The following is a 27,180-nucleotide window of genomic DNA, read 5'->3' as shown; positions in this document are numbered from 1 at the left end:
GGATTTTTTTTTTTTTAATAAAGGAATGGTGTATTAAATTGATTGAAAGTGACAGTAAAGACATTTATAATGTTAGCAATTTTTCTTTTTTAAATAAATGCTGTTCTTTTGAACTTTCTATTCATTAAAGAATCCTGAAAACAGTATATCGCAATCTCTAAAATATTAAGCATCACTGTTTTTAACATTGATAAGGATCATGTGACACTGAAGACTAGAGTAAAGATGCTGAAAATTCAGATCTGAACATATATTCAAATAAAAAAACAGTTATTTTAAATTAATTAGTAATAATATTTCACAATATTACTGTTTGTACTGTATTTTGTATCAATTAAATGCAGCCTTGGTGAGCATAAGAGACTTTTTTCAAAAACATTAAAAAATCAACCGCAAACTTTTGAATGGGAGTGCATGTAAAAAAATACTTTTGAGTAATCTAATGATGGTCAATTATATGTATTATTATTATTATTTGTATTATTTTAATAGCTGTTTTTAATTGTTTCAGGACAAGAGTATAATCAAATGAAATGATAAAGAAATACATGATGTAAAATAAGTATTTACTTGCAATGTAAATTAAAAGAAATGCTACAGAGGTTCAGTGGGGGTTCTAGAGTTCCAAAAAGGGCCTTCATAAGGAGAAATGACTTAAATGATTGCACAATATTGTCATGTTTAATAGGTTATTTATAGTGATAAAGTATGTTCACAACCGGTTTAAATCATAAAATTGAAACAAAATTAAACATTAAAACAAAATTCATTCTTTCATTTAAACTAAATCCATAAAATGATCTCATGATTCTATATATGAAACTGACTTCTGTAGAACCTTTTCTTCTAAGAGTGTATTTTGATGATCTAGATGACAATATTGTGATAATGTTATGTTCGAATCTTGTGGTCTAAGTGGAATAGGATTCTGCGAGAGACCAAATCTTGTATTTTTACTACATACCTCTAGAACATACTCCATCAACGTTTGAAAAGTAAGTTCTTGATCGAATTTAGTACGAGTGCGGCCATGCTTTCTCTTTCTCGATTCCATGGACATGCACGAGAGAATGAAGAGAGAGCAAACGAAACGAGATTGAGAAAAAAGCCCTGGTGTCAGCAAAAGATTTATAAGAAACAGAAAAAGCATGTGATTCCAGACTGTATGTTTTTTTTCTTTGCTGGAGGGTTTGAGTCTCTCCCCGTCTCTGTCTGTTCTTTCCCTTGATCTCTTTTTTCTATTTCGTTCCATCACGAGTAATTCGTCCCCGTGAACACACAACAAGATAAACAGTTTGTGTTGTAAGCCATTATCTCTGTGAAAGTAAAACAACAGGCACAGGGAGAGGTACCAGGCGACAGGCGGTTTGAAAATGACTTCCTGTTTCTTCCCCTCAGGTTCTAAACCCAGACCGGACTCCGACACCTGCTGTGCAGCCATATATTTATTTATTTAATGTGTTTATTTCTTTATTTTCGGCTTTATTACTCATGTTTTTTCTGTTTGTGGACATGTTTTTTTATTTATGCCCCTGGTTAGAGTGCACAGTCTGTGCTGAGTCAAAAAATGAAAGCACATCGCAGATAGAGCAATAAATGAAAACCGCTTGCATCTGCGTGATCGGCTCCGCAGCAGAGCAGAGGCGTGTGTGTGTGATTAGGTGTGCGGCCTGACTCTCAAGACATGGAGGCGTGAGAAACGGAAGATTTGGGAATCGTGCTCGACGAGTTTTTTTCTCTCATGTCGGCGAGCAGTGATGTCAAGCGAATCACGTACTTACAAACACACATACATTTTGTCTCATTTCATACAACGAACATGATCAGCGACAATAAACACGGCAGGTTTTCCAAAACGCAGGAAATGCAGATTGACGGCAATGTTTTCCTGGTTTAACTCACTTTTCTGAAGCACACTGACACTGACAATATATACATGGTACGTCCAAATCATTCGGTTACCGTCGGCTACTGTCAGTCCGAGGAGTTGTGAATCTTCTGTGTGATTCAAATGATTCAGGCGGGGAATCCCATTCAGAAAGCGATTCCCTAATGAACAAGCAGCTATATCTATAGTAGACCCTCTTCCCAAGGAGGAGAAAAAGAATGAATGAAAGAAGGAAAGAGGGATAGAACAGTTGTCCGCTCATTTTGCCCTCCGATCTATCGTTCTTGTCATCCCTCGATGATAGGTCGTAGAGTCTGGATGTAAGCGAGTACTTCAGGAGGAAGTGTGTTGGCGTGTGTTGTGTAAGAGAGAATGCGTGTGTGTGTGAGCGAAGGTTTTTACCCCCAGCGGAGGGCAATCAGCAGCAGAACCGTGAGTAGGAAGTGAGGGACAGAGAGGGTTGCGGCTGTGGAGCTGTGGACTCTCCCGGCTTCAGAGCCTAGGTTAGTGACTGTCGCCTTGTCAGAGAATGGAGGGATGACGTTGAACCCTCCTCCGGTTTGGTCTTCTTCCTCTTCCTCCTCTTCTTCCTCCTCATCTTCTTCGCTTTCCACCACCTTTTGGAAAAGAGAGAAATGTCTCTTGAAAAAATTGATTATTTTTTTGTGCTTTTTTGTTTTGTTTTGTTTTTTCACCTTGTTAAAAGTGTGCTCCCGGTCAAAAATGACCGGCCTACAAAAATGTGTTTATAAATCTCTTATTATGCGATGTTATTGCCAAAATTTGGATTCAATCTTTTTATTAACTTGTTTTCTTTCAATTAGGACAGGTTTTGTATTTATTTTTGGAACTTTTGATCATAGGCCTTATTAATTTGAGCTTATGCACCATTTTTTGAGGTAAATAAGCATGAGTGGAGTTTTTTTTCACTCAAACACTGAGGTGCATAAGCTCAGATCAAACCTACAATCAAACAGTTCCAAAAAGAAATACACAGCTTGTGCGAATTGAAAAAATACAAGTTGACAAAAGATTGCATCCAGTATTTGGTGATAATATAGCATCATGTGAGATTTAAAAGTGATTCAAAAGGCTGGTTATTTTTGACGAGGAACACCAAGGATCTTCAACACAGCACAAGGGTTAACTTGTTGCAACACTGTTTCAAGCAATAGAGTGCAACAATTCCTGTCCACTTTTTTAGCGGCCTTGGTTCTGGAAGTATTTTTCTCATTCTTTTTTCCCATAGGGATTTTTAAAAGTCTTTGTCAAAGACATATAAGCCATGAACCAAATCAACCAGCTATGAGGTAAATCACAAACTTTGATTTGAAGCAAAAAAAAGTATTTGAAAATTGAACAAAAAGACAAAGATACATTCAGTTTCCCTATTCTTTCAAACTAATTATATACATATATATATATATATATATATTCCAGGTCATTCACAGTGTTTCATGGAAGTGGGTGGGTACTAAAGTGTTCTTTTGGAGCCATCTGTCTTTAGTACATCTGTTTATAAGTTATCTTTCAAAATCAATTTCCGTATGGAGTAAATGAACGGGATTCTTACTTCCAGAACCCAACTGTTGCACTGTATGGTGCGAGTTTGGCGGGGATATTTGCGGTCTGACCAATGACAGTTAGAAAAGTGTTTGGAAAAGTGTTTTTTAAATTACATTTCCTTAAATACAAAGTAAACAACTTGCCAAGTGATCACTGCAATAACAACAACATGGCAGGAACAAACAAAACTAACAAACAATGGAAAGAAAAAATAAATATAATATAAAAAAATCAAATAAATTCTAGCTCACTTGACAAAAATAATATGTATTTGTTTATATAATACCTTATTTCAATTTTTGTTTTAAAATGTTTATATATATATATATATATATATATATATATATATATATATATATATATATATATATATATATATATACATATTATGAGAAGTATCTGAGACAAAGTAACTTGGATGATGATATGTGAAATGAATCATGAGAAATAAATGAATCACCTGTGAAATACAGTTTTAGAAAAGTAGGAGCAATACGATGGTGAGCGTTTGTCAGTGAGAGGGACGGAGAGATCGTGAGGGAGAGGGATTAGGAAAGAATGATAAAAGAAAGAGAAAAAAAGAGTTAGCGAGAGAGAGAGACAGACAGATGGGTATGAATACATTAATATTAATGAAGTTTGACTGATGCACCGCTGCTTGCAAACACCTTTAGTTAATCCGTTCAGAGAGAGAGAGAGAGAGAGAGACAGGCCAAGAAAGTGAGAAGCACATCAAGAGAGACAGATCAGGAAAGACAGGGACATTTGGAGAGGAGAGATTTGCTGGAGAACACAAGTGAGAGAGTGAGTCTAGGAAAGAAATAAATGACAGCAGAAACTGAATTGAATCCTTTTTGTCTGCAGGCCCAGATTATCTCTAAGCTGAATGCTGTGGTCTGTGTGTTCTGAGAACAGAGGATGTGAACGCAGTCCAAAGCGAGGACATGCGAACACAAAGACACACAGATCAGAGCAGCGTTTCTTGATAAAGTCTGTATGCCTATGGATGCCAAGGGATTATTTGCTTCTCTTCTATGTGGGCAGCAAATATACAATCCATTTTACAATACATAGTCAAGTAACTGTTGCTATCACGGACGGTGTCATTCCCTGAAGCGCTAAAAGCTGATCGGCTATCAAGAAATTACTTTTGCTGAATATTATGCTACTGCTAATGCTAATAACATGGCCAGGGGGTCAGGATTTAGCCGATTCACTTTAGTACTACACCATTATGCTGTCAAAAAGCATGTTTTTTCTTTGACAACCATTAAAAAGTGGCCAACAAAATGATTTTTGCAAGAAATATAAATTACAAAAAAATCAGTATTGTAGAAGATGATTTATTTGGATGGTGTTACTCCCTGAGGCTCTAGTAACTTATTTGTTCATCAAGAAAAGACTTTGGCACAGATATTATGCAGATTCTAATAGCTTGTCAATGGGGTCAAGGATTGGCTAGTTAGCATTAACAGTTTGCCTCTGCTGGTACAGTAGATACTATAACTGCACCATTATGTTGTCAAAAGCATTTTTTGTTCATTCAGAAGTAGCTAAAAAAAATAAAATATAAAATTTTTTTTATTATTTAATTATTTTAGAAGATTTTGGCAGCACCTTTATTTATCTACACTTGAGATTTATATATTTAATTACAGGCCCTAAAACTAAGTTCTCACCTGCCAATGGCTGGTAAATCTACCAGCCATAAATAATTTTACCAGCAAAGAAAGAGATTAATCATTATTAAAGTTACAAAACTTATTCAGCCGAGAGCAGAGAGTGATTTATTTATTTATTTATTTATTTTTTAAAATTTTTTGTCTTTTGTTGTTTGATTAACATTAAAAACATAGACATCAGCCCTGAATATTAGGCTGCTGTCTCTTTAAGAGGTAATGCATAGATCCAGTATACTGTTTCACATGTGTTTTCTTTCTCAACTGTTTATGTTCACTTAAGACATAACTGACTATTGCTGCATCCCAATTCGCCTACTTATACTACACCCTAAAAGTATGTACTGTTTTTGTTAAGAAAAAGTACATACTTTTGAGTGTGAAGCAGAAGTGTGTGCAAGTTTTGGGACATACTACTTCGTCATAATTGCGTCTTTAACAGACGTTCTGTCGCTTAGTTACCTGCAACTTGTAACCATTTAAACTGCCCTGTCAATCATCTTGTCACAGTTAAAATCCTCCACATACAATTAAATTTAATTTCCTACCGTTTCGGAGAGAAATGTAGTCGCACGTTGATCTGCCAGTCATTTGTCTTTCATGTGGAGAACTCTCCTCATGTTTACATAATGATGCATTTAAAAGTTTATGACCAAACGCATCGTTATGAAAGTTCACAATGCTGTTGCAGGTGAAATATAATGTGGATAACATTTAATAAATATCCTTTCGTCAGGTTAGAAATTGATTATTTATCACTCAAACCCCTTTATCTTGACCACTCTGCTTAAAGGGTTTGTTCACCCAAAAATGAACTAACCGTTCCACACCCGTAAGACCTTCGTTAATCTTCAGAACATAAATTAAGATATTTTAGTTGAAATCCGATGGCTCCGTGATGCCTCCATAGGGAGCAATGACACTTCCTCTCTCAAGATCCATAAAGGTACAAAAAACATATTTAAATCGGTTCATGTGAGTACAGTGGTTCAATATTAATATTATAAAGCAACGAGAATATTTTTGGTGCGCCAAAAAAAAAACAAAATAACGACTTATTTAGTGATGGCCGATTTCAAAACACTGCTTCGGATCATAAATGAATCAGTGTATCAAATCTGCTGTTTGGAGCGCCAAAATCTCATGATTTCAGCCGTTGGCGGTTTGACACGCGATCTGAATCATGATTTGATACACTGATTCATTTATGCTCCGATGCTTCATGAAGCAGTGTTTTGAAATCGGCCATCACTAAATAAGTCTTTTTTTTTTTTTGCCGCACCAAAAATATTCTCATCGCTTTATAATATTAATATTGAACCACTGTGCTCACATGAACTGATTTAAATATGTTTTTAGTACCTTAATGGATCTTGAGAGAGGAAGCGTCATTGCTCCCTATGGAGGCCTCACTGAGCCATCGGATTTCAACTAAAATATCTGAATTTGTGTTCCGAAGATTAACGAAGGTCTTACGGGTGTAAAACGGCACGAGGGTAAGTAATAAATGACAGAATTTTCATTTTTGGGTGAACTAACCCTTTAACCGTCGGTCTCGCACATCTGACATGTTTGTAGTTTTTTTAACACTTTTTATTCATATTTGTTGTTCTAATCAAATCCTCGTCCACAGCGCAATGTGTTATGGGCAATATTAGCCATTAGAGTGTGCACGGATCTGCACTTCGGATTCTAACCGGAAAAGTAGACCATCTGGGTATCTTTGGAATACTCATTTCAACATACTCTGATTTGGGACACACTAATTCTACTTTTGAATACTATTTAGGATGGATAGTATGCAAATTGGGACACAGACTATGTTTATGAAGATACTTGCCAAGACGGGCATTTTGACAAATTTTTTTTGAACATGCCTGTTCAAGTCAAGAAGACATGAAAGAGAGCTCAATTCAATATTTGCACGCTGTCTGAGGCAGATTTCTGAGTGCAAATAACAAGTTGAGTTCCCTTACGCGTCTTCTTACGCTTAAATATTTAAATTGGCAAAGCTTAAACTTTTGTGACGATGCAGCACTGGTCCATTAAACTGTCCCGGGTGTCGTTAATGTTTGTTCATGTTCTCACAATATTGCATTTTTAGAATTCATAAAACAGTTACTGGCCATTGCATTCAAGATTTTTTTTTATTATTATTTTTTTGGGGGGGTTGGTTGGTTGGTTGGTTGGTTGGTTGGTTGGTTTATTGGGATGGTGTCACTGGCTATAAAGAAATTACTTTGCAAATACTATGCTAATGCTAATAACCTTTCACTGAGTGTATGGTCACTTTTAGATACAGCATAAAACCAAAGTAGCCACAAGACAAATTAAAGAGCTGATCCAGTGACGCTGCCTACTAAGTCTCATTGAGTCATTTGAAGTTTGGCGGTTGGCCATAATGAAAGAAAAATAAAGCTGACACCCTCATTCCAAAGCACAATATAATCTGACTAAAGGGAAGAGCAAATCGATATAGATTTAATTCCTTTCCATGATTGTGTTCTTGAGGGCCTGTGGGTTGTGTGATTGTTTCTGATTGAATTGATGGTGGCAGTTCAGGCAGTTTGATTCGACCCTACAGTGATCTCTTTAGGTACATGTGGCATTTGTTTACCATCTTTGTGCATGCCCGAAAACCATGACATCAAGTGAACATATCCGTGAAATCACCATTTTAAAGTAAGATAAAGACCAAATAGGACATCTTAACAAGGTCACATCTGTAGTGGTTAGAGGTCGGACCTTAGGTCAAAGCATTCTGACCTATTGATTAAGTGTAAGAAATAGGTTTCTTTCACAGGCGCTAAAGAGACAGAACAACAAAAACTTGCATTCATTACTCTTGTTCTAAAATCAATACAGTAAATTAATGAGGAACATTTTGGGAGCATCTATTACGCACATGGGAAGCCAAATTAAATGCAGAAGGTGGGAATTCTGAACAAGCATTTTTGTGCTTACTGTAGCGGCTGCAGGGGCGACAGCGTGTGACCGTGTGTTTCTGCAGTGACACGATCAGCCGCCCATAAACGTTTCACTTCAGTTCTCGGATCTATCAGTATGCTCAAAGCGGCAGGACTGCGGGTTTGTTCGGCTTGTGCAGCGAGTCGTTTTTGTAAATCTGATATATCAAAAGGGCTCAACCACAAGGCCGAACTCGTGGGTCATACGTCATATGAGGCTATGACCACAACAAGAGTTACAAATCAGGTTTATTGTGCTTACAAAGAACTCGTACACATGTGTTAATGTGTAATGTGTTATTTGCAATTCTTTTTAATTGTTTGTGAAATTTACTAGCAATTGTGAAAATTGTTTCTATGCCATTTCTTTCAGTGCATGTAAATTATTTTGAGTTGGCATTGGAGCTGGAGGAGACTGATAGTTTTATAGTGGTTCTGTGTTAGTTCACTACTCACTGCATTGGGTTCAGGCAGCAAGTTGATGTTCAGCTCATCACGCTGGACTTGAGGGGAGGGGCGAGGTGGAGGAAGGGGCGTGCCCTCTACTGGACGAGGGGTGGAGCTTCCCATGTTATCAATGGCATTACCTGTCAGGTAAAGAGATTGGGTGAGTTTAAGGCTGCTTTTTTTTTTTACAGTTTTACTTGCTAATCTGTATGCTAGCGTACTACAAAAAGTTGAATAAATATACATTTAGTACATATACATGTTCAAAATTTACAAAAATTGACTGAAAATAATAATGACATTATCTGGCATATATACTGTAAATTATTGTGGACAGCATAGTTAAATGGTTAGTTCACCCAAAAATGAAAATTCTGTCATTTATTACTTACTCTCATGCCATTCTACAGCCGTAAGACCTTCGTTAATCTTCAGAACACAAATTAAGATATTTTAGTTGAAATCCGATGGCTCCATGAGGCCTCCATAGGGAGCAATGACACTTCCAATGGCCGATTTCAAAACACTGCTTCAGGAAGCATCAGAAATAAATGATGCATTTATGAATAAATGATTCATAAATGAATCAGTGTATCGAATCTTCTGTTCGGAGCGGCAAAGTCATGTGATTTCAGCCGTTGGCAGTTTGACACGTGATCTGAATCATGATTCGATACACTGATTCATTTATGATCCGATGCTTCCTGAAACAGTGTTTTGAAATCGGCCATCACTAAATAAGTCGTTATTTAGTTTTTTTTGGCGTACCAAAAATGTTCTCGTCGCTTCATAATATTAATATTGAACCACTGTACTCACATGAACTGATTTAAATATGTTTTTAGTACCTTTATGGATCTTGAGAGAGGAAGTGTCATTGCTCCCTATGGAGGCCTCACTGAGTCATCGGATTTCAACTAAAATATCTTAATTTGAGTTCCGAAGATTAACGAAGGTCTTACGGGTGTAAAACGGCACGAGGGTAAGTAATAAATGACAGAATTTTCATTTTTGGATGAACTAACCCTTTAAGAAAATTTTGTCTTCTGATGAGATATGCTTGAGTTTGTATTAAAATCAGATTCTAGCAAAAATACAGTAAAAAAAGTAATACTGTGAAATATTATTTCAATTTAAAATAAGGACTTTCTATTTTAATATATTTTAAAATGTAATTTATTTTAGAAACCTAAAAAAACTTTACTGTTACTTTCTTTACTGTCACTTTCAATCAATTTAATGCATCCTTGCTGAAAAAAAAAAAAATGTTTATTTAAAAAAATATTTGTGACATTACTGGGGTTTTGTTTTGTTTTGTTTTTTCAGGTGAAAATGCTATTAATATGACAATTGAGATGGTAATGAGATCTAAATGTGATTTGTGCCAAGCTGTAACAAACTAAAGGCGGTTGGCTATTTAAAAAAGTTAAGTAGAATCCTGCTCCAACAAGGACCCGCCACAACTTCCTGTTTCAATAGGAAATATGTCATCACAGAAAAAAAAATGTGAATGTTACTCTTTTAAAAAAAAAAGGTTCCAAAAGGGGTTTCAACCTTTCAGTGAACTGGGTTCCCTAAAGAACCTTCTGTGGAATGCAAAGCATCCATGGATGTTAAAGGTTCTTCATGGAAACACAGAAGCCAAAAAAAAAACATTTATTTTTAAACCAGTGTAATTGCCATATTTACACCTTATTTTCTCTGACATTAAGATGATCTGTAAATGATATTCTGGGATACTCACGCAGGCAGGTGTTGCTAGTGAACATGCGCAGGATACGCAGGCAGTCCTGCCACTGGTTCCCGCTGCCTTCGCAATTACACCACTGCGACACCTCTGTACTGCTGTTACTCACATAGTTTGGTGTCATAATGGTACCTGCAGAGGGAGTGAGAGAAAAAGAAGGGATGAGAGCCAGCCAGAGGAAAAGATCCCATGCCAATTAGCCCAAAGCCCATCTGGGAGAATCTCCAAGCAGTGTAGTCTATCCACCCCCCCCCTCCGCTTTAATTATGTTGCCTCAGGTTGTCCTGCTAATTCAATGTAAGTGCCACACTGGGTTAAAGTAAACCCACAACATGAAGTTGAACCCAAAATCCTCTGACCAATTGTTCCCATTACCAATTCTCCTTTCAGTGAGCGAACTCACTCCAGGAGGACGCAGAAGTGCTCGTCATTAAAAATGTAATATTATTTAAGTACAGACTGAGCAGTGACGTATCGATTTGTGCGTTTTGTACTCTTCATTAAGCTTGCGTCCATTTTTTCAAGGTCGTCCAAGGTGGTTTCTCACCGATGAGCCCAGCATAGGCCTTGAGGCACACGGCTCCACTTTCCCGGAGACAGCCAGAGGGAGAGACAGAAGACGGCTGACAGTTCTGCTGGAAATCAGCCAATCTTGACCTGATGGACCAGACAAATTTGAATACAGACATAGGTTGATTAGAACAAAAATGTATGTCAAATTCTGAAATATATACATGCACAGAATGCATGATTAGATGCTTAAATCTGATTTTTATTGATTTATACCATGTGAATTTATTCTTTGTAGTGTGTACAGTAGGGCTATAACTTTTTAGCTATTTTTCAAATGAAAGATTTCCTCTATCATAAATCGATGAACGTTTGCTTAAAAACAATGAAAAAGAGCCTAATTCTTCCAAGTTTCAAAAAAGGTCACCCCAGATAAAAAATTGGAACAACCATATAACAAATGTTACTGCTTATAAGTCAAGTCAAGTCACCTTTATTTATATAGCATTTTATACAATAGAGATTGTTTCAAAGCAGCTTTACAGTGATAACAGGAAAATTATGCATTTCAACTGTTTGTAAAGATCATCAATTGCTAAATTAGTTCATTTAATCTATAAGCAGTTCTGCTTTATGAGCAAACATCTCAACTTGATACTTTTTGATATTTGTTTCAGTAGCAATATATAATGTCGCACAAGATAAGTGATACTACCTTACAGAAGAACAAGTCTATCTGGACCAATAAAAGATGATGAAGTCTGCCTTTAGAAGAATTTTCACTAGAAGAAAAGTGCTGAATGCCACACCAAAGTGGAAATTTCAAGTAGTCAAAATTATGGAAGAATTAATTTAATTTTCCACTTTCTTCTAAGTTATAAGCCTAGTGTACAGTTTTTGTCAGGGGTGTAGTAATGAGGGGGGGGGGGGTGTCTTGAATATTAATTATGTGATGTAATGTTCACCCTATAGTTGTAACTGGTTTACTGACAAACGAGTTATGTGGGTGATAGCTTAGGTTAATTGTTTACCAAATGCATGCTTGGTCATTCAACTGCTAATGCAACTCACAGTGGCTTCTGCTCAGACGTGAGCCATTGTTTTAATTTTAAATATACATTTAAAAAAATTAAATAAAATTTTATGCTACCTCCCTCTGAACCTTTATCTGTTGGTGTTGTCATGTATTATTTTATTATTATACTGTATATTATAATAGAATTTATTAATATTTTAAATTAGCTTAAATTTTTACATTTTCCTTTTTAATTTTATTTTAGGTTTTAATAATTTTGTCTATTATTGCTATTTAGCTTTATTTTATTTTCAGTCACGTTTTAGTAATTTTAGTACTTCAAATTAAACATTTTATTTCAGTTTCAGTCAAGTTTTTTAAGTTAAAGCATTTCATCTAATATTCATATTGTCGTGATCACCTTCAGTTCCTGTCAGTTCCCGGACTACATTTCCCATCATCCTCTCTGCCAGTCACATGCACACACTCCACACCAATCACCTGTCACCACATACAGCTTAGCACATCATCTGGACTATAAAGGACTCACACACACACCACCTCATCGCGAAGTCTTGTTTACTTTGTGTGCAATTCTGAGCGTTAATATCCTGTTTGCCTATCTGTTGTTGATCTTGCCTGTTACCCGTTTACGATACCTCTGCTGCCTACCTCTGACCTGTGCTTTGTATACCGACCTGTGAGTGATATCTGCCTGCCCTGATCATTGCCTGTATCCCGACCACGTCTCTGCCTGTCCTTTGCTGTACCTGTCTGCTCCCGTTTGACCCTGCCTGTACGACCACGCTCACCTTTAATAAAAGCTTTGCACTTGGATCCCAGCTCCGTTACACATATCTTATTTTATTTCTGATTTATTTCAATTGATGGAAGATTTTTGAATAGTAGTTTTAGTTAACAATAACAGCACTGCTTTAGAATAAATTGTGATTTAGTAATTTAATGAATGATTTGATTTTTTTAAATATCAAGGACTGCCTTTTTTGAGACAATGACCCACGCTAAAGAAAATGTCATGTTGAAGGTTAGTGTCTGCATTTTCCAAACATTTCTCATTTTTATCCTTGTTTAAATACACAGTAGACATGTCTAATCGTATAGTATGCGACCTGTTGTCCTTTCTTCCATCCAGCTCAGCATGTTCTGTGCTATTAATGATGCTTAGATAAGCATTACTGCCAGAGACATCTGTTTCTAGAAGAAGATAAAAAGGAAGTCTTGTACTTCAAGAAGAAAGGTGGAAATGATCATGCTGTGCTGTTATCAATGCTGAGGTTTTATCTAGTTTGAAAGAGGGGTAGAACATCTGATGACAGTGTGATATGTCAGAATCAGTTACACAAATTGGTTCTTTCACACAGTTTTTTTCAAAGAACTTATTTAAATTATTGATTCAGCAGATCTTTACATCATCATGTGGTCTCTGACATTCTGGCATGGCATTACATGCTCTAAAGCATTCAAAGAAAGCCATATGTAGCCGTTTATAACTTTTTATTTATTTTTTTTTAATACGGTAACCTTTTAGGTTTTTAATAACGTTGTTATCTTATGTGTCCCAGCACAGTTTGTTATAGCCATGATGTACTAAAAATGGAAAAGGTTTTTCTTTGCGTTTTTGACGTACAGAAGACAACATTGTCAGAATGATCTCCATTCACACAGATCTGCAAAAACAAGTAAAAACACTGTATTATGCTGCCAGGCCAGTAGTTGGCAATATCAACTGGCAATGTTTTTGTTGTTTACGCGATGATAGCGGTATGATTTTCAAAAACCCATTATCAAAAGTTTGCATTTTCAGGCTACCAAAACACTATTGTTGTGTAAATGAACGGCATATAACATGTTTTCCAAATTTAGTTGAAAACGGTGTCGTTCATTTACATGGAAATGGCGTTTTGGGGGCCTAAAACAGTCACCTTTTTGAATTGTGTTCCAAAGTGGAAGTTTTTGAAAACTATACTGTTGTTATCTCTATGTAGATTACAAAAACATGACTTTGTGATAATGGTGAAGTCATGTGCATGCAATTGACATGTTCAGTGTATTGGTGTGTAATGTTTCTTTACAAAGTGACGTTATATTACTGTTTTTAGACACTTTAGTGGATCTGTGTGAACAGGGATTGTTTTAACAACTTTATCGTCTGTACGCAATGAAAAAACTTCTCTATTTTTAGTACATTGTTGTCCCATAAATGAACCTTATAAATAAAAAAACACAAATTAATTTAAATATTTTGGCTGAAAAATATTTTTGCATGTTTCTGTAAAATTTTGTTTATTAAAATCAACTCTATGTGTGTTTTACAATACATATTTTTTACTATATACACTACTGTTCAAAAGTTTAGGCTCAATACGATTTTTTTAATGTTGAAAGAAGTCTCTTATGCTCACCAAGTCTACATTTATTTGATCAAAAATACTGTAAAATTAGTGAAATTGTGAAATATTACTACAATTTAAAATGGCTTTTATCACTTTGAATATATTTTTAATACATTTCTTATTATCAATGTTGAAAACAGTTAATATTTTGGTGAAAACATTTTCTTTCAGGATTCTTTGAAGAATAGAAGGTTCAAAAGAACAGCATTAATTTCAACTAGAAATGTTTTGACATGTTATAAATGTCTTTACTGTCACTTTTGATCAATTTAAAGCATCCTTAAATAAATAGGAATTAATTTCTTTACAAAAAATCATACTGACCTTTAAACATTTGAACAGAAGTGCAAGGTATTTTATCAGAAGAGGCAGTAAACATATTTCAGATATGTTTTATTTGTAACATTTCTGGTATTAAAGACTGCTGACAAAAGATGGGTTGGTTCAATGAGTTAGTGAGTTGTTGACTTGATCTAAATTAGTCATATTTGTGAATGAATAATTCAACCAATTCAGCTGATTCATTGAAAAGTTACAAATCTGATATTTTTACTATGTACAACTGCTAACAGACACGTATCTCACCTGCACAGGATGTCTTTAAGGCAGTAACTCTCCAGATGAAGGCAGTTGGGCTGTCCGTCTCGTTCCTCATAGGAACAGGAGGGCACAATGGTTTTTCTCCTTCTCTCCCCACATAGAGTATCCGAACAGGGGCAAAATAAGACACCGAAGCTGTACTCTTCGGGAACACGTTCCAGGAACCTCCGCAGAGCCCGGTGACATTTGTGCCGGTTACAGTGGTTCGTGCCAGGTATGATCTTAGTGCAAGCTAACGCATACTCAGAGCGCAGGGAACCGCACTTCTCGTACAACCCACAGTCCTGAGCTGCTTTCAGACACTGGTTCTGATCCGTCAGAGGAAGGGATGACACTGAGAAAGAGGAAAAGAGACTTTCAATTAAGTATCCAAATACTTTTTGGGGTCTGTATAAAGCAGCATGTTATGCCTTTTATATTTCACACATAAATTCAACAGCAAGACAACAAGGAAAACATTATTAAACACAAACATGCAAACATACAGTGATACACAATACATCCATCATCACAGTGCACTCAGCTGTGGAGGAAAACATTTTATTTGGTCGTATCACTGATGTGGATGCAGTACCTGAAACTATTGAGGCTAGTTTTGATGTCTCAGTATTTCTCACGAGTTCCAGTTCAATGTCTTCATATGGGGACGTCTCAATGTCATCATAACCTGCAATACACACAACCATAAGACATCAGATTGTTTGAGACTAATTAAGCACACCTTATAATTACACCTAATTAACAGCAATACATTTAATAAAATTGCAGAGATCATATAATATATCTTTGATTATGATTTACATAGTTCTCATGGATTTTAATAAGAGGTCAGTGTTTGTGATATATGCATTTGTTGAACTGACAGTTCACAGATTTAGGGGTCTGGATCAAGACAAGTTAAAATAGCGACGAGTCTATTTGTATCACACAACCCTGGGGACGCCGCATGCCAAGATAAGTATGAAACCACACATACACACACACACACAAGCTTGCCTTGTACTGTATATTTGCTCTTCTGGTGACTTTCTGTTCATATCTATTGTATTTAAAATAATATATAAGGATGAAAAGGATAAAAGTATTAAACTTTGGCACATATCTTGTCCCATTTGTGCTACATAAATCATCCACTTACATTGATTGTACTTCATTTTTTTATCCGTACTATATTATTTTTCTTTCCTTTTTATATATTTTAAACAATTTTTTATAAAAAAATTTAATTAAACTTTTATTGAATTTTCTAATTTTATTTTAATTTTTATTTATATTTCTTTCATTATTTTTTATTTCCTTTCTATTTATTTGAAGTTTTTATTCAGTTTAAATTAAATTTTTTATTTATTTTAAATTTGTATTTATTGAAATGTATTCATTTATTCTTAAATGGGTTTAACCTTAGTTGTATGTCTATGTAAAGCACTTGCATGAGTTACTGCTGTGTATGAAATGCACTACAGTAAATAAATAAATCTAAAATCTATCAGAGACTTAGGACAGCTGCCTAACAACACCCTAGTAACCACCCAGAACACCTTAGTAACCTCCTGAATACCCTAGCAACAACTTAAAATGCCTTAGCAATGGATTATGAAATGCTGGTATATTTATCAGCAAGCACCACAAATATTTTCTTCAAAAAGTCTTGTCATAATTACTTAACACTTAGCCTAACCCCAAAATACACATTTTGACATTTCATGAGCCTGTTATTTTTGTGTCGACATCCCCAGAAGGAGGTTTTTGTCATGTTGTGATATTCTTTTGGGGACATTTTCTGAAATTTTGGTTATCAAAATCTGCCCACACACACACACAGACACGCATACTCAGACTCTTCAAACAAATGCAAACAGGCAGAATCCCTTCTGTCATCTTGTTCGCGCTGACACACACGCTACATTTCAATCTACGGAGGCGCTACATCAAGTGTGCTACATTCACAATTACATGCCTTGCGTATTGTGGCGCAGACGTTTTTTGTTTGCAGAAGAGCACTTGACATTTCCAGTTGATGTGTTTTAAAAGCACTTATTTCTGAGACTGCTGATCATCCCGGGCCCTTCTGGCCCCTGCGGCCCCTGCGCTACACTCAAACGCATGACGAGTCCACTGCTGGAGAAGCCTGAGATTAGTCAGCATTTACAACAACTCTTGATGAGTCGCTGTGGGAACCCATCTTCCTGTTTCATGAGATTTAATATTAATAAGCCATATTGGGTGGGAATATGGACTCAGAATCAATTAATTTTGCAGCCATGCCTTGACGATCCCCCGGACGTCATTCACCAGCATGCCGTAATCTCTTTTGCTCATGAGCAAACACACAAGACGGAACCAGACACCCTCGACGGAACGAAGCAAATTCCGGTTCCTGCATGCATGCGTCTGTCCCGCCGAGCGTAATGAACAGATGAGGGAATGGCGAAATTAATCACGATACCACTGTCAGTGAGCCAGTCGTTTGTTTAGTGTCTGACTGGGTTTTATGCCTCCTTGCCATTTCATACACATTACTGAGCAGTCATTAAATGCTATTACTGCCTAAATCTAAATCCTCTGGTAGCTCACTCAACACTCTCATTAAAGCGTTTTGGCATGTCCTGAAAGAACATAACAAACGGCATCCACTGAGATCTATGAGTTCACTGTTTATGACCGGCAGAACAAAAGCATTCATTTTGAATTTGATTTAACTGAATTCTTTATCCATGACTTTTCTCTGGAGCTACCTACTTACTCCCTCTTATTCACTTTCTTATTCTTTTTTATTCACTTTCTTTAAACCTGCTCCTTTCATCATGACATTCACTGGTTTGGGAATTGCTGGACATGAGCAGTTCAGTCACAGAATATTCTTGGGAGTCTTGAAAAAAAACATGAAACTGCAATAGCAATGCATTTAACTTCTATAAAATGAAATATTTTTGGGTGAAACTGAATATTCAGTACATGCTTATATATTTACAAACTATCATTCAAGTGTGGGGTATGTAAGATTTTTAATGTTTTTGAAAGAGGTCTCTTATGCTCACAGCAAAAACATTAATGTTGTGAAATAATATTACAATTCAAAATTAAGGTTTTCTATTTGAATATATTTTAAAATGTAATTTATTCCTGTGATTGCAAAGCTGAATTTTCAGCATCATCACTACAGTCTTCAGTGTCACATGATCCTTCAGAAATCATTCTAATATGCTGATTTGCTGCTCAAGAAACATTTCTTATTATTATCAGTGTTTAAAACAGTTAAAAATGAAAATCAAGTTTTAATGTTGTTTATACTGTATATCTATGTGGTGTTTTTAATATGCTTTAAGAAAAACCATGTGCAAATTCATATCTCAACACCATTGCTGAGTGTCTGTGACGTCACAAACTACCTTGTAACCAATCACATCAACATGCTGGCAGGCTTTAGCATATCATTAACAGCGAACTATAGCAGGGGAAGCCAGGTTATCCTGGTATATTTTTCTGTTGATATGAAAAATTGTTTAGATTTAGCAATATGGCGGGTGTATGATGTATATTACGACGTTATGATTAAGTATACTGTATGTCTTTCTCTACGTTCTGAGTTGATTGTTAGAAGGCAGCTGTCTGACTCCGACATGGTGAATGGGAACATGGTTCGTGTAACATTAGCAACACATTATTAACTGTTTGATAACATAGTCAAGCAAAAGGCTAATCATATTTACTGTTATGTGTCCAATGTTGTAAAGAACGATACCATTGTGCAGCGGTTACCTCAGTAAGTTGACCGAGTGGATCTCTGAGCTGGCGTGTGTGAGTGGAGGCAGGGCTAAATTGCATATTCATTGATCCGCTTATATTAAATGAGGCAAGGATGTAGAGTTACATTCAAGCTATTTTAAGGCAGGAAGAAATTTTTTTCACAGGAAAAAAATGTTTAAATATGTCATTTGGTGATCAAAGATGAGTTTTAAGGGATAAAATTACTGACTACAGGGGGACTTTAATATTTTTGTGGAAACCCTGATGCAGTTTTTTTTCTTTGATTAATTAAAAAATAAAGCATTTATTTGAAATGGAAATCTTTTGTAACAATGTAAAATTATTTGCTTTTGATCAATTTAATGCAACCTTGCTAAATAAAACTAATTTCTTACTGACCCCAAATTTTTTGAAAGGTACTCTGTAATACTTCTAAAAAATATTAATTCAAAATAATTATTTATCATTCAAATGTATTTTTATAGCTGTTTCACAGGAGGAAATATTGGTCTAAAACAGTTTGATTTTCTTTCTGTGGAAAGAAAACATTTCTGAATTAAACAGAATTTTTAATGAGAAAAAATTAAGGGCAGATCCAGGTAGTTGACAACATTCACCACACTCTCTCTGAGAACCTTACCCTGTGGAAAACGGACGGTCCAGTAAACTCTCAGACACTGTTGTTCAATACGAGCCCCTCGCTGACACTTGCATTCTTGTAGGAGCTGATAGCGCATGAGGTTGTTCTGGGCATCAATGCAGGCCTGCCGCGCATCCAGACTCAGGGGAGCCACCGCTTCCTCGTCCACACAGTACTCCAGATGCCGGAACGGTCGCTTACACTCCGGGTCTAACACACATTCCTGTACAGCCTCTATGCAGTCCATAGTCCCAGGGAACACCGGTACCACAGAGGGAAGAGACCCTGGAGGATTGTGAGTAAAGTCATTTTTTTAAATCAATTAACAAAGTATTTATTAACAATATGCTTTACCAATGAGCTAATTGATTTTGCAGACAGCATTTGGCATCGCAGACAAACATTTGGCCACAGTTGTGTACAGGCCCAGATGGAATCACACATTTTTTGTTTTCATACAGGCTTTTTCACATTTTTTACATGAAATATCAGAAAATCCACAGTGGAATGCATTTAAACATCATAAAAAAGTCTTACAGAGAGCTGAGATGCAACATTCCAAACGGAATAGAGAATCAGTTTCTGAATTCGAATTGAATTTGAGGTAGCAAACAGGATGCAGAATCACAGTCTGAATTTGAATGAGAAAAAGTAGAATTAAAATGAATTGCAATTCAAAGAGATTCAACTGTAACGTTTAACTAGAAGTTTGCCAAGTTGAACTTTGAATATGTTGGCTGTTGGTTGATTGAACTGGAACTGGACTATTGGTTAATAAAAACAGTCATATTGGCCAAAATATATTTTAAATGAATACACAAAGGGGCAGGCAATATGTAGAACTTTGTGAATGAGTAGCATTCCAGTTCTTTGGAAATCTGATTCCTTGTGTGCCTGGATATGACACATTACGTTTCTGTTTTTCATCAAATCTGCAGTCTAGACACAGAAAACATTCTGACAGTGACCATGTAAAAATGGAGATCAAAGTCCCTTCCACCTAAGGGCAGAATTAATAATGTGTAAAATAATTTAAAAGAGACCTCTTCTTGGAAAGGGAATTTGCAGGCTCGCTATTGCCAGGAGGACAGATAACTTGAACAAGCAGAAAATCTTCATTCACCATCTCCATGCATCAAGAGTTTCAACCCGAGTCCTTGACAACACATACTTTGTGCTTTGTGTCCATTCTCAAGCTCAGTCCTGACAGACGTCAACTCTAGAGACCCTCGCCATCAGCTGGGCTCCCAGGGTGACCTGAGGGGGAACTTTGACAGGGCTGTGTAATTTCATGGCAACGTTTGCTGTTTTTCATTAAGTAGCAACAGAAAAAGGCTTGCACTCCTGTGGAAGCATTAGACATGTGTTTCTTTTTCTTGTATTTCTCCCCCCTGACCCCCATCCCCCTTTGTGTCTGTTTTCCTTTGCAGCGGCAGGGACTGTAATTGCACTAGGCCTCATTTTAAAGCGTGTGGTGATTGAGAACCCACGGCTGTGGCCGGCAGACTAAACGTTGGTCATGGCTTAGGACTGCGCTACCACAAAATGGCACCTCCGTCCACAGCTTGTGGAGCAATGATCCATGCATGAAAGACCATCTTCTGTGGCGGCCAAAGTTAAACGGACAAGTAAACACACTTTGATCTCGCACATATTTGGTAAACAGTTCAATATTGAGATGTTACATGCAAGTTTGAATATAAAGACAAGTGTTTGTTCTGCCACTGTTTTCATTTTTCTTCTTAAAGGTAAAGTGTGTCATTAACGCCTCTAGGGGTACAAAGCAGAATTGCAAAATTAATGACTGTTTTTGAACAGGTTTTCCAACTGCCCTTGAGTAGCCACGCCCTGAATTCACACCATTGGTTGAGTCAATGCTGCTGTGTTGGATGCTTGTTTGATAGCTCCACAGACCCAAAGTGTAGAGTTTTCAGTCAACCACTGAATGTCTTTACACTACATATTAAAATTGGAATTGAGAAAGTATTTTAACATCATGAAAATAACAATGTACAAATCCTCAGTGACTAATAGTAAAAGAAAGACGTGATTAAAACAAATTTAGTCTTTTTTTTGTTTGTTTAAGCTACAAGCAGACTTTAATTTTTGTGGTTAATTTTAGATGTAATAATATTAAATTTATGTTTGAATTCACATTTCAGCTCTTTGCCAAAGCAACATTCCTAATTTTCATTTAGTTTAACTTGATGTACTAAAATAACTAAAACTGAAATAAAAATAAAATAAAAAAAATATAAAATTAAGAAAATGACAAAACACCAAAAATATGCTAAAACTTTAAAATAAAATTGAGAAATTCAATAAAATCATTCAAAATATATATAAAAAATATATGATAGTATTCCAGTGCTACTAAAATAATACTGATTAATATTCATATTAATGTTATTTTTTACATTACATATAAATTTTTTTGTGTTCAAAATTTACAAAAATTATATAATGAGAATTTACAACATGAATCCATTTTCCAAACCGTGTTTTTGTCTTACCCTGAATCACTGTGGTACACTTATAATAAGAGTTTATATTCTGACTATTTCAGACCGGACTGGTAGAATATCACAGTAACTGCGTGACACGCCATAGACATACACGGACAAAAGTAGCTCCGGCTACAATGTTTTTCCGCAAGGCGCGTGCACTTCTGTTTATTAACCGCTAGAGGGCCAAAAATCACGGACTCCAGCTTTAAATAAAATTAATCATAATAGGGAATTTCTGTACCAATTAAAACAACTCATGTGAGTCCACTGTCAGCATAGCACCAGCTGATACTACAGATATACGGAGCTACAACGGAATAGAACAGAATGCAAAGTTTTCAAGTCGTGCTCATGGCATTAGATGCTGAACAACAATGAGACACAATGCAACAGCATATGCAAACAATTAAAAAATCTAAAATGCATCCTGGGTGAAAAGCCTGGGAAACACGATTGCAAAATGAATTGTTGTGGACTGTAGCCCATTGAGAGACTTATGATCAATTATATGGAAATATAACAAACAAAATATTGATTTTCAATTGACTATTCAATTTTTTACTTAATTGATTTAAAATTTCATTTTATAATTGTAAATTATATTGTATGAATTAACACTCCAAATTATAGCATTATAAATGTTTATGTACTATTATAAAATCAATATATAAAAATATCTATAATATACATTTTTTGTGTCTTTTCCTTTTCAGAGAACAATGAGCGTTTCAGAGAACGAACACTGCACAGAGGAGTCGAAAAGTGAGTGATGAGCAAGAATGAAACAGAAAGAAAGAAAGTAAACAGAATGACAGACAGCAGACGCCTCACACAATAGGAAACCATCTCAGTATGGAGGCTGATGGCAATCAAACACATGCTGGCCGGGTATTACGAGATATGTGTGTGTGCGTGCGCTAAAATCACATTTAACAAGTGACAGTGACGCACACATACACACACACACCTTGAGGCTTTAAGTCTCATGCACACGCTGAGAGGAAACGACAGACGCAGTTTCTGCAGTGAAGCTCAGCTGTACAGGGAAGTGAAAGAAATAAAGAGGTGAGTGAAATAGAGAAAGACAGTGTGAGCGCGTACTGTAAATCTAAGTATCCTTGTGTGACCGTATTTATGGTCGGCGACAGCAAACCGGCTCCAGCTGTCGATACGCACGAGTCTAACGTGATTAACTAATCAATGCTACAGTGGTCTGAACCTCTGTGGTAAATCGAGCACCACTATATCAAGATACATATCAAGAAAACGTCTGTTCTGTCAGTCCACACAAAACTGAAGAATCCATCAGCTAAATTACAGCATGTCACATCTCCAGGGCCCAAACCAACAATTTAGACAAATTACTCAACAAAAACGTACACAAACAAAACCTTTGTATCCATTTAAAACAGGGAATGAGTGCGTTTCAGCACTGATGTCTGAAGAATGACATGCGAAGGAATAAAAAAGAAGCCATTAACGCTATATTTAAGTATTTTTCTGACATTAAATACGCTCGTATTTGCTATATAGACTTTCAGCACACACTGTTATTTGCTGCATTGAGGGTTTTGTCAAATGTGGGTCAGAGCGCCGTATCTATTCACTATTGGTGACACGTCACATCAAAGCATGACGGTGGTATTAAAAGAACCGGGTCGGATGGGCTCGTCTGATTGACACTGAGGAGAAACGGAAGACAATCCGAGAGCCCCGGGAGGAAGGAGTTCACTGCAGGGACGTGATGCTGAGACGGTCCTCGATGCTAAATCACAGCGCTCAGCGCCTTTAATGAAAATTGGCTACAACATCATCATAAAAGCCGTGTGCGAGTGGAGCTCACGCACACACATGCTCGCACACGCTCTTTCTGATTCTGTCGCTTGGCTTGAATCTTCCAGTCGAGGCGAGGGAGTCCAACACCATCTGCCGTCACTGTGTTTGCCTTTCCAAATCCTGGTTATCAACAAAACACACAGGCGACCCTGAAAGGACCCTAAAAGTCCCCTCATATGTGAAGAAAACATGCCCAGAGGGAAGATTACCTTTTTGTTAACCGGTCCTGTGTGGTTTATTGAACCTCTGTTCTTAAGATTCCTCTTTGGTTTGCTAAAAATGGCCATGTAATTAGACTGTCCCTGGGTATGTCCTTGGCTGGGATGCATCTGAGTCCATTATGGCATATTTTTCTCCATGCAATTAGTATATGCGCTGACAAAGCCTGGTTCACTTGTGTTTATTAAGCATCCCAAAACATTTCTTAACTTGTGCAGCTTGTGCTTTTCACAAAAAACTCATTTGGGTAAAAGCAAAAATGAGACGAAAGCATTATGCCAGGCATGTTTTTCCCAGACCTGTCAGCAGCTGTCGCTGGCAAATGAGTGGAAGCTGCCAAAGTCCAGAGTTGCGCACGCGTACCTTTTCCCAAACACACCTGGGCACACGGCTGGCACGTGTTCACACATGCGCGCTCCTGGCGAAAGGCTGTCAATGGCCCCTTTTCACCTTTTCAATGCGATGACGGGTTTCCACATTGTAAATCTAGCAAAGCATTTTATATTTTCACTTTCAGAAAAGGTACTGCAATTACCTTGGCAGTAAATCACACAAAACTGAGTGTTTATAATACAACGGATGAAGGAGTGATGTCAAATTTGTCATTTTTCTCTCTTCACTCTTAAAAATAAAAGTTCCAAAAGGGGGTTTTCACAGCGATGCCCTAGAAGAAACATTTTTGGTTCCCAAAAGAACCTTTTAGAACTATTTTTTAAAACCATTTTAAATATCTAAAGAATCTTTTTGCACTAAAAAGTACTTTTTGGAAAGATTTCATTGACGTCAAAGGTGGAACCATAGATGCCAATAAAGAACCTTTCTTTTTTAGAATGTTCTTACCACCATTTCCTCTTTTGGAAAGTCATAGAAACACTATCGTGGATTTTTTTTTCTTTTGCTCTTGAAAAAATATATATTTGCTGCATTTTCCGTTCACCGCTTTAGAAGTTTACTCAACTATGACGCCTTCCGCTTCTAAGAACCACGGCTTCATCTGAGATTTCGTATGTTTGCACACATATTTCCACCTCAGGTTGCCTCTTAAAAACATATTCAAGCAGCCAAGTCTTTATGCAAATACACTGTGGAAATTAAATCTTTTTGCCACTTGATCTCCGTCAGGGGGTCCCTTTGCGTTTCATGCGGCTGATATACGACCCGACCCCCAGGGATATACACAGCATGAGCGAGCACATCAAATCTGCAATCATTAACACAGCTAATAAATAAACCTGTCGATCAGCGCGCACATTACAGCGTGTTCTCATGGCACCAGGGTGCGACAAACACCACTCATGATGATGAATGCCACTTGGGCTACAAAGCACTTGCATAAGACAATTGCAATATTGCACCGTGTCGTCCCAGGTGGAGAAAGAAAGTCAGATCCCTCAAATGTTGGTTGCTGTGCTACGGGAACTCCATGGAGCTGCCCTTTACCAGCCTAATCTGTCTCTGTTTGTATGTGTGTGTGTGTGTTCTTGCCATCACATAATTAGGATAATATTGACTGTGACAGATGTCCCATAACATACTGTTGTTGTTGACGGAATTATATTTTTAGACCTGGTCTGCACAGATTATCGAGCTCAGAAGAGCTGCTGTAATGTTTGAGATATTAAAACTATTAGGCTGTTGATTCAAAGGTGTGAAGAAAATAAACAGGGCTGCTAAAGTAAATACATATAATTGACTGAAATAATCTCACTGCTCTGTTTGGCTATTAAAAGCACTATATGTGAATGAAATGTAATTACCTAATGTTACATTAAAAAAGAGTTTCTTAAAGGTAATTTCATGTTTGTACACATATAACAGTAAATTATATTAATAGTTAAGCTTTTTTAAGCTCTCTATGTTGGTTTTAAAACAAAAAAGGTTCTTCTGTTGTTGCAAGCCACAGAGATAATCTAGGTATATTTTGAATATTCTTTCTTTAGAGTGTACATTCTTTGTTAAACATAATAAGCAAATACACAGATGTGTAGGGAGTGACAGACACATCTGTTCTGCTCAGTGTACAGCACTCTAGAAAATGAAGCCCTTTCTATTGTTCCAGCACAAGCACATGGCACAGCGGTCACCCTAAAATACACCTGTGCAATAAGTTCCCATGCTATTGTAATTTAATCACTGTTGTTCTGGCTTTTACAAATGTTCTTGCTGCAATCCTATGCACTATATGTTGCATGTACAACATAATTGAAGCACAATGTGAATCTCTGCCCAATACACATGCAATGATACAGCATATTGTGTACAACTCTTAGAATTTGTTGTCATGATATCTGTAATGCGTATTCTTCTAACATGATCTATTTTCTGTAATAAATATGGTGTGCTTTGTAATCTTGTTTATAATGTAGACTTTTAGAAGAATTGTGGTATGCTCTACTGTACAGTCTGTGTCTCGCTGTTAATGCACCCCAATTTCCCCACACAGAATCAGTAAAGTCACATCTATCTATCCGTCCATCTATCTATATCTTTTTTTCTTCGAAAATTTACAATACCAAGGTTTTACTATAGTCCCATTTAGTCTGCCAAAGAGCCATTCATAAAAAAAAAACCATCTCTATCTATCTATCTTTAATAAATTTATATTTATTTTTAATAAAGGTATATATTTTATCACAATAGTTACAAAGTGTATTTGCAGGCAGCTCTACGAAATAAAGACATTGTTCATTAACTCAGCACTTACTTATATAAGTATGTCAAGTAAATACTTTATGTAAATATACTGCATAAACACTGTCATATAAAGTTTGACCCTGATGTGTCAAAATAAGTCATGAAGGTTGTTTCTAAGAGTCTTACCCTTAATGATGAACAGATTTAGAAGTATTCCCAGAAGGATCATGTCGCCTGCTGCTGGAGACGCTCGGCTGGACGGTGATGCTGCTGGGGAATCTCGGGGAAGCGCGTCTGGAACCCCCGGATCGGTCCGACTCAGTCCGACACACTACATCCATACAAAAAGGACCACCGTCTGACTGATAGAAATCTCCAAAACGACGTGTCCGAAAATCAATTCCAACTACAAACTTGTGCGATATCAGAAGCTTTCTAATGCGTAAGAGGTGTCCGAAGAGCAGACCAATGATTTCATGTAACAAACGAGGCAAAAATTACAAACTGTCAAATGCACTAGCAGTAGATGTCCGTTATACTCACGATCGGAGTCTTTCTAAAATAATAATCCTCGACTTAAACGAGTACCACCATTACAGACGCGTAACCAAAGGCGCGCGTCAGATGAGCCAGTGTGCGCATTAGTGCGCATCAGTTTAATATATGTGAGCGCGACCCCAGATGCTTGATTCCTGGTGTCCCACAGCACAATGTGCTCAATCCAGTCCTCAAACTCAGCGGCGAATTTTACATGCATCTGCCTCG

The 27,180-nt window shown here is 36.7% G+C and overlaps 1 protein-coding gene across 1 annotated transcript; it reads right to left on the bottom strand.

The window, feature by feature from the left end:
• Positions 1 to 315: 315 nt before the first annotated feature.
• On the bottom strand, positions 316 to 27,180 carry gfra3 (GDNF family receptor alpha 3). The gene is made up of 8 exons (XM_048176791.1): positions 26,602 to 27,180; positions 19,220 to 19,504; positions 15,407 to 15,499; positions 14,818 to 15,166; positions 10,841 to 10,950; positions 10,291 to 10,425; positions 8,556 to 8,686; positions 316 to 2,505 (listed from the first exon to the last, which is right to left on the bottom strand). Exons 1-8 carry the CDS (start codon positions 26,642 to 26,644, stop codon positions 2,287 to 2,289), a joined length of 1,365 nt encoding a protein of 454 aa, XP_048032748.1. The 5' UTR covers positions 26,645 to 27,180; the 3' UTR covers positions 316 to 2,286.

Source organism: Megalobrama amblycephala, linkage group LG23 (genome assembly GCF_018812025.1).
Source record: "Megalobrama amblycephala isolate DHTTF-2021 linkage group LG23, ASM1881202v1, whole genome shotgun sequence".
Lineage (NCBI taxonomy): Eukaryota > Metazoa > Chordata > Actinopteri > Cypriniformes > Xenocyprididae > Megalobrama > Megalobrama amblycephala.
Note: the sequence above shows the minus strand (reverse complement) of the source record. Positions and strands in the feature narration are given on the sequence as shown.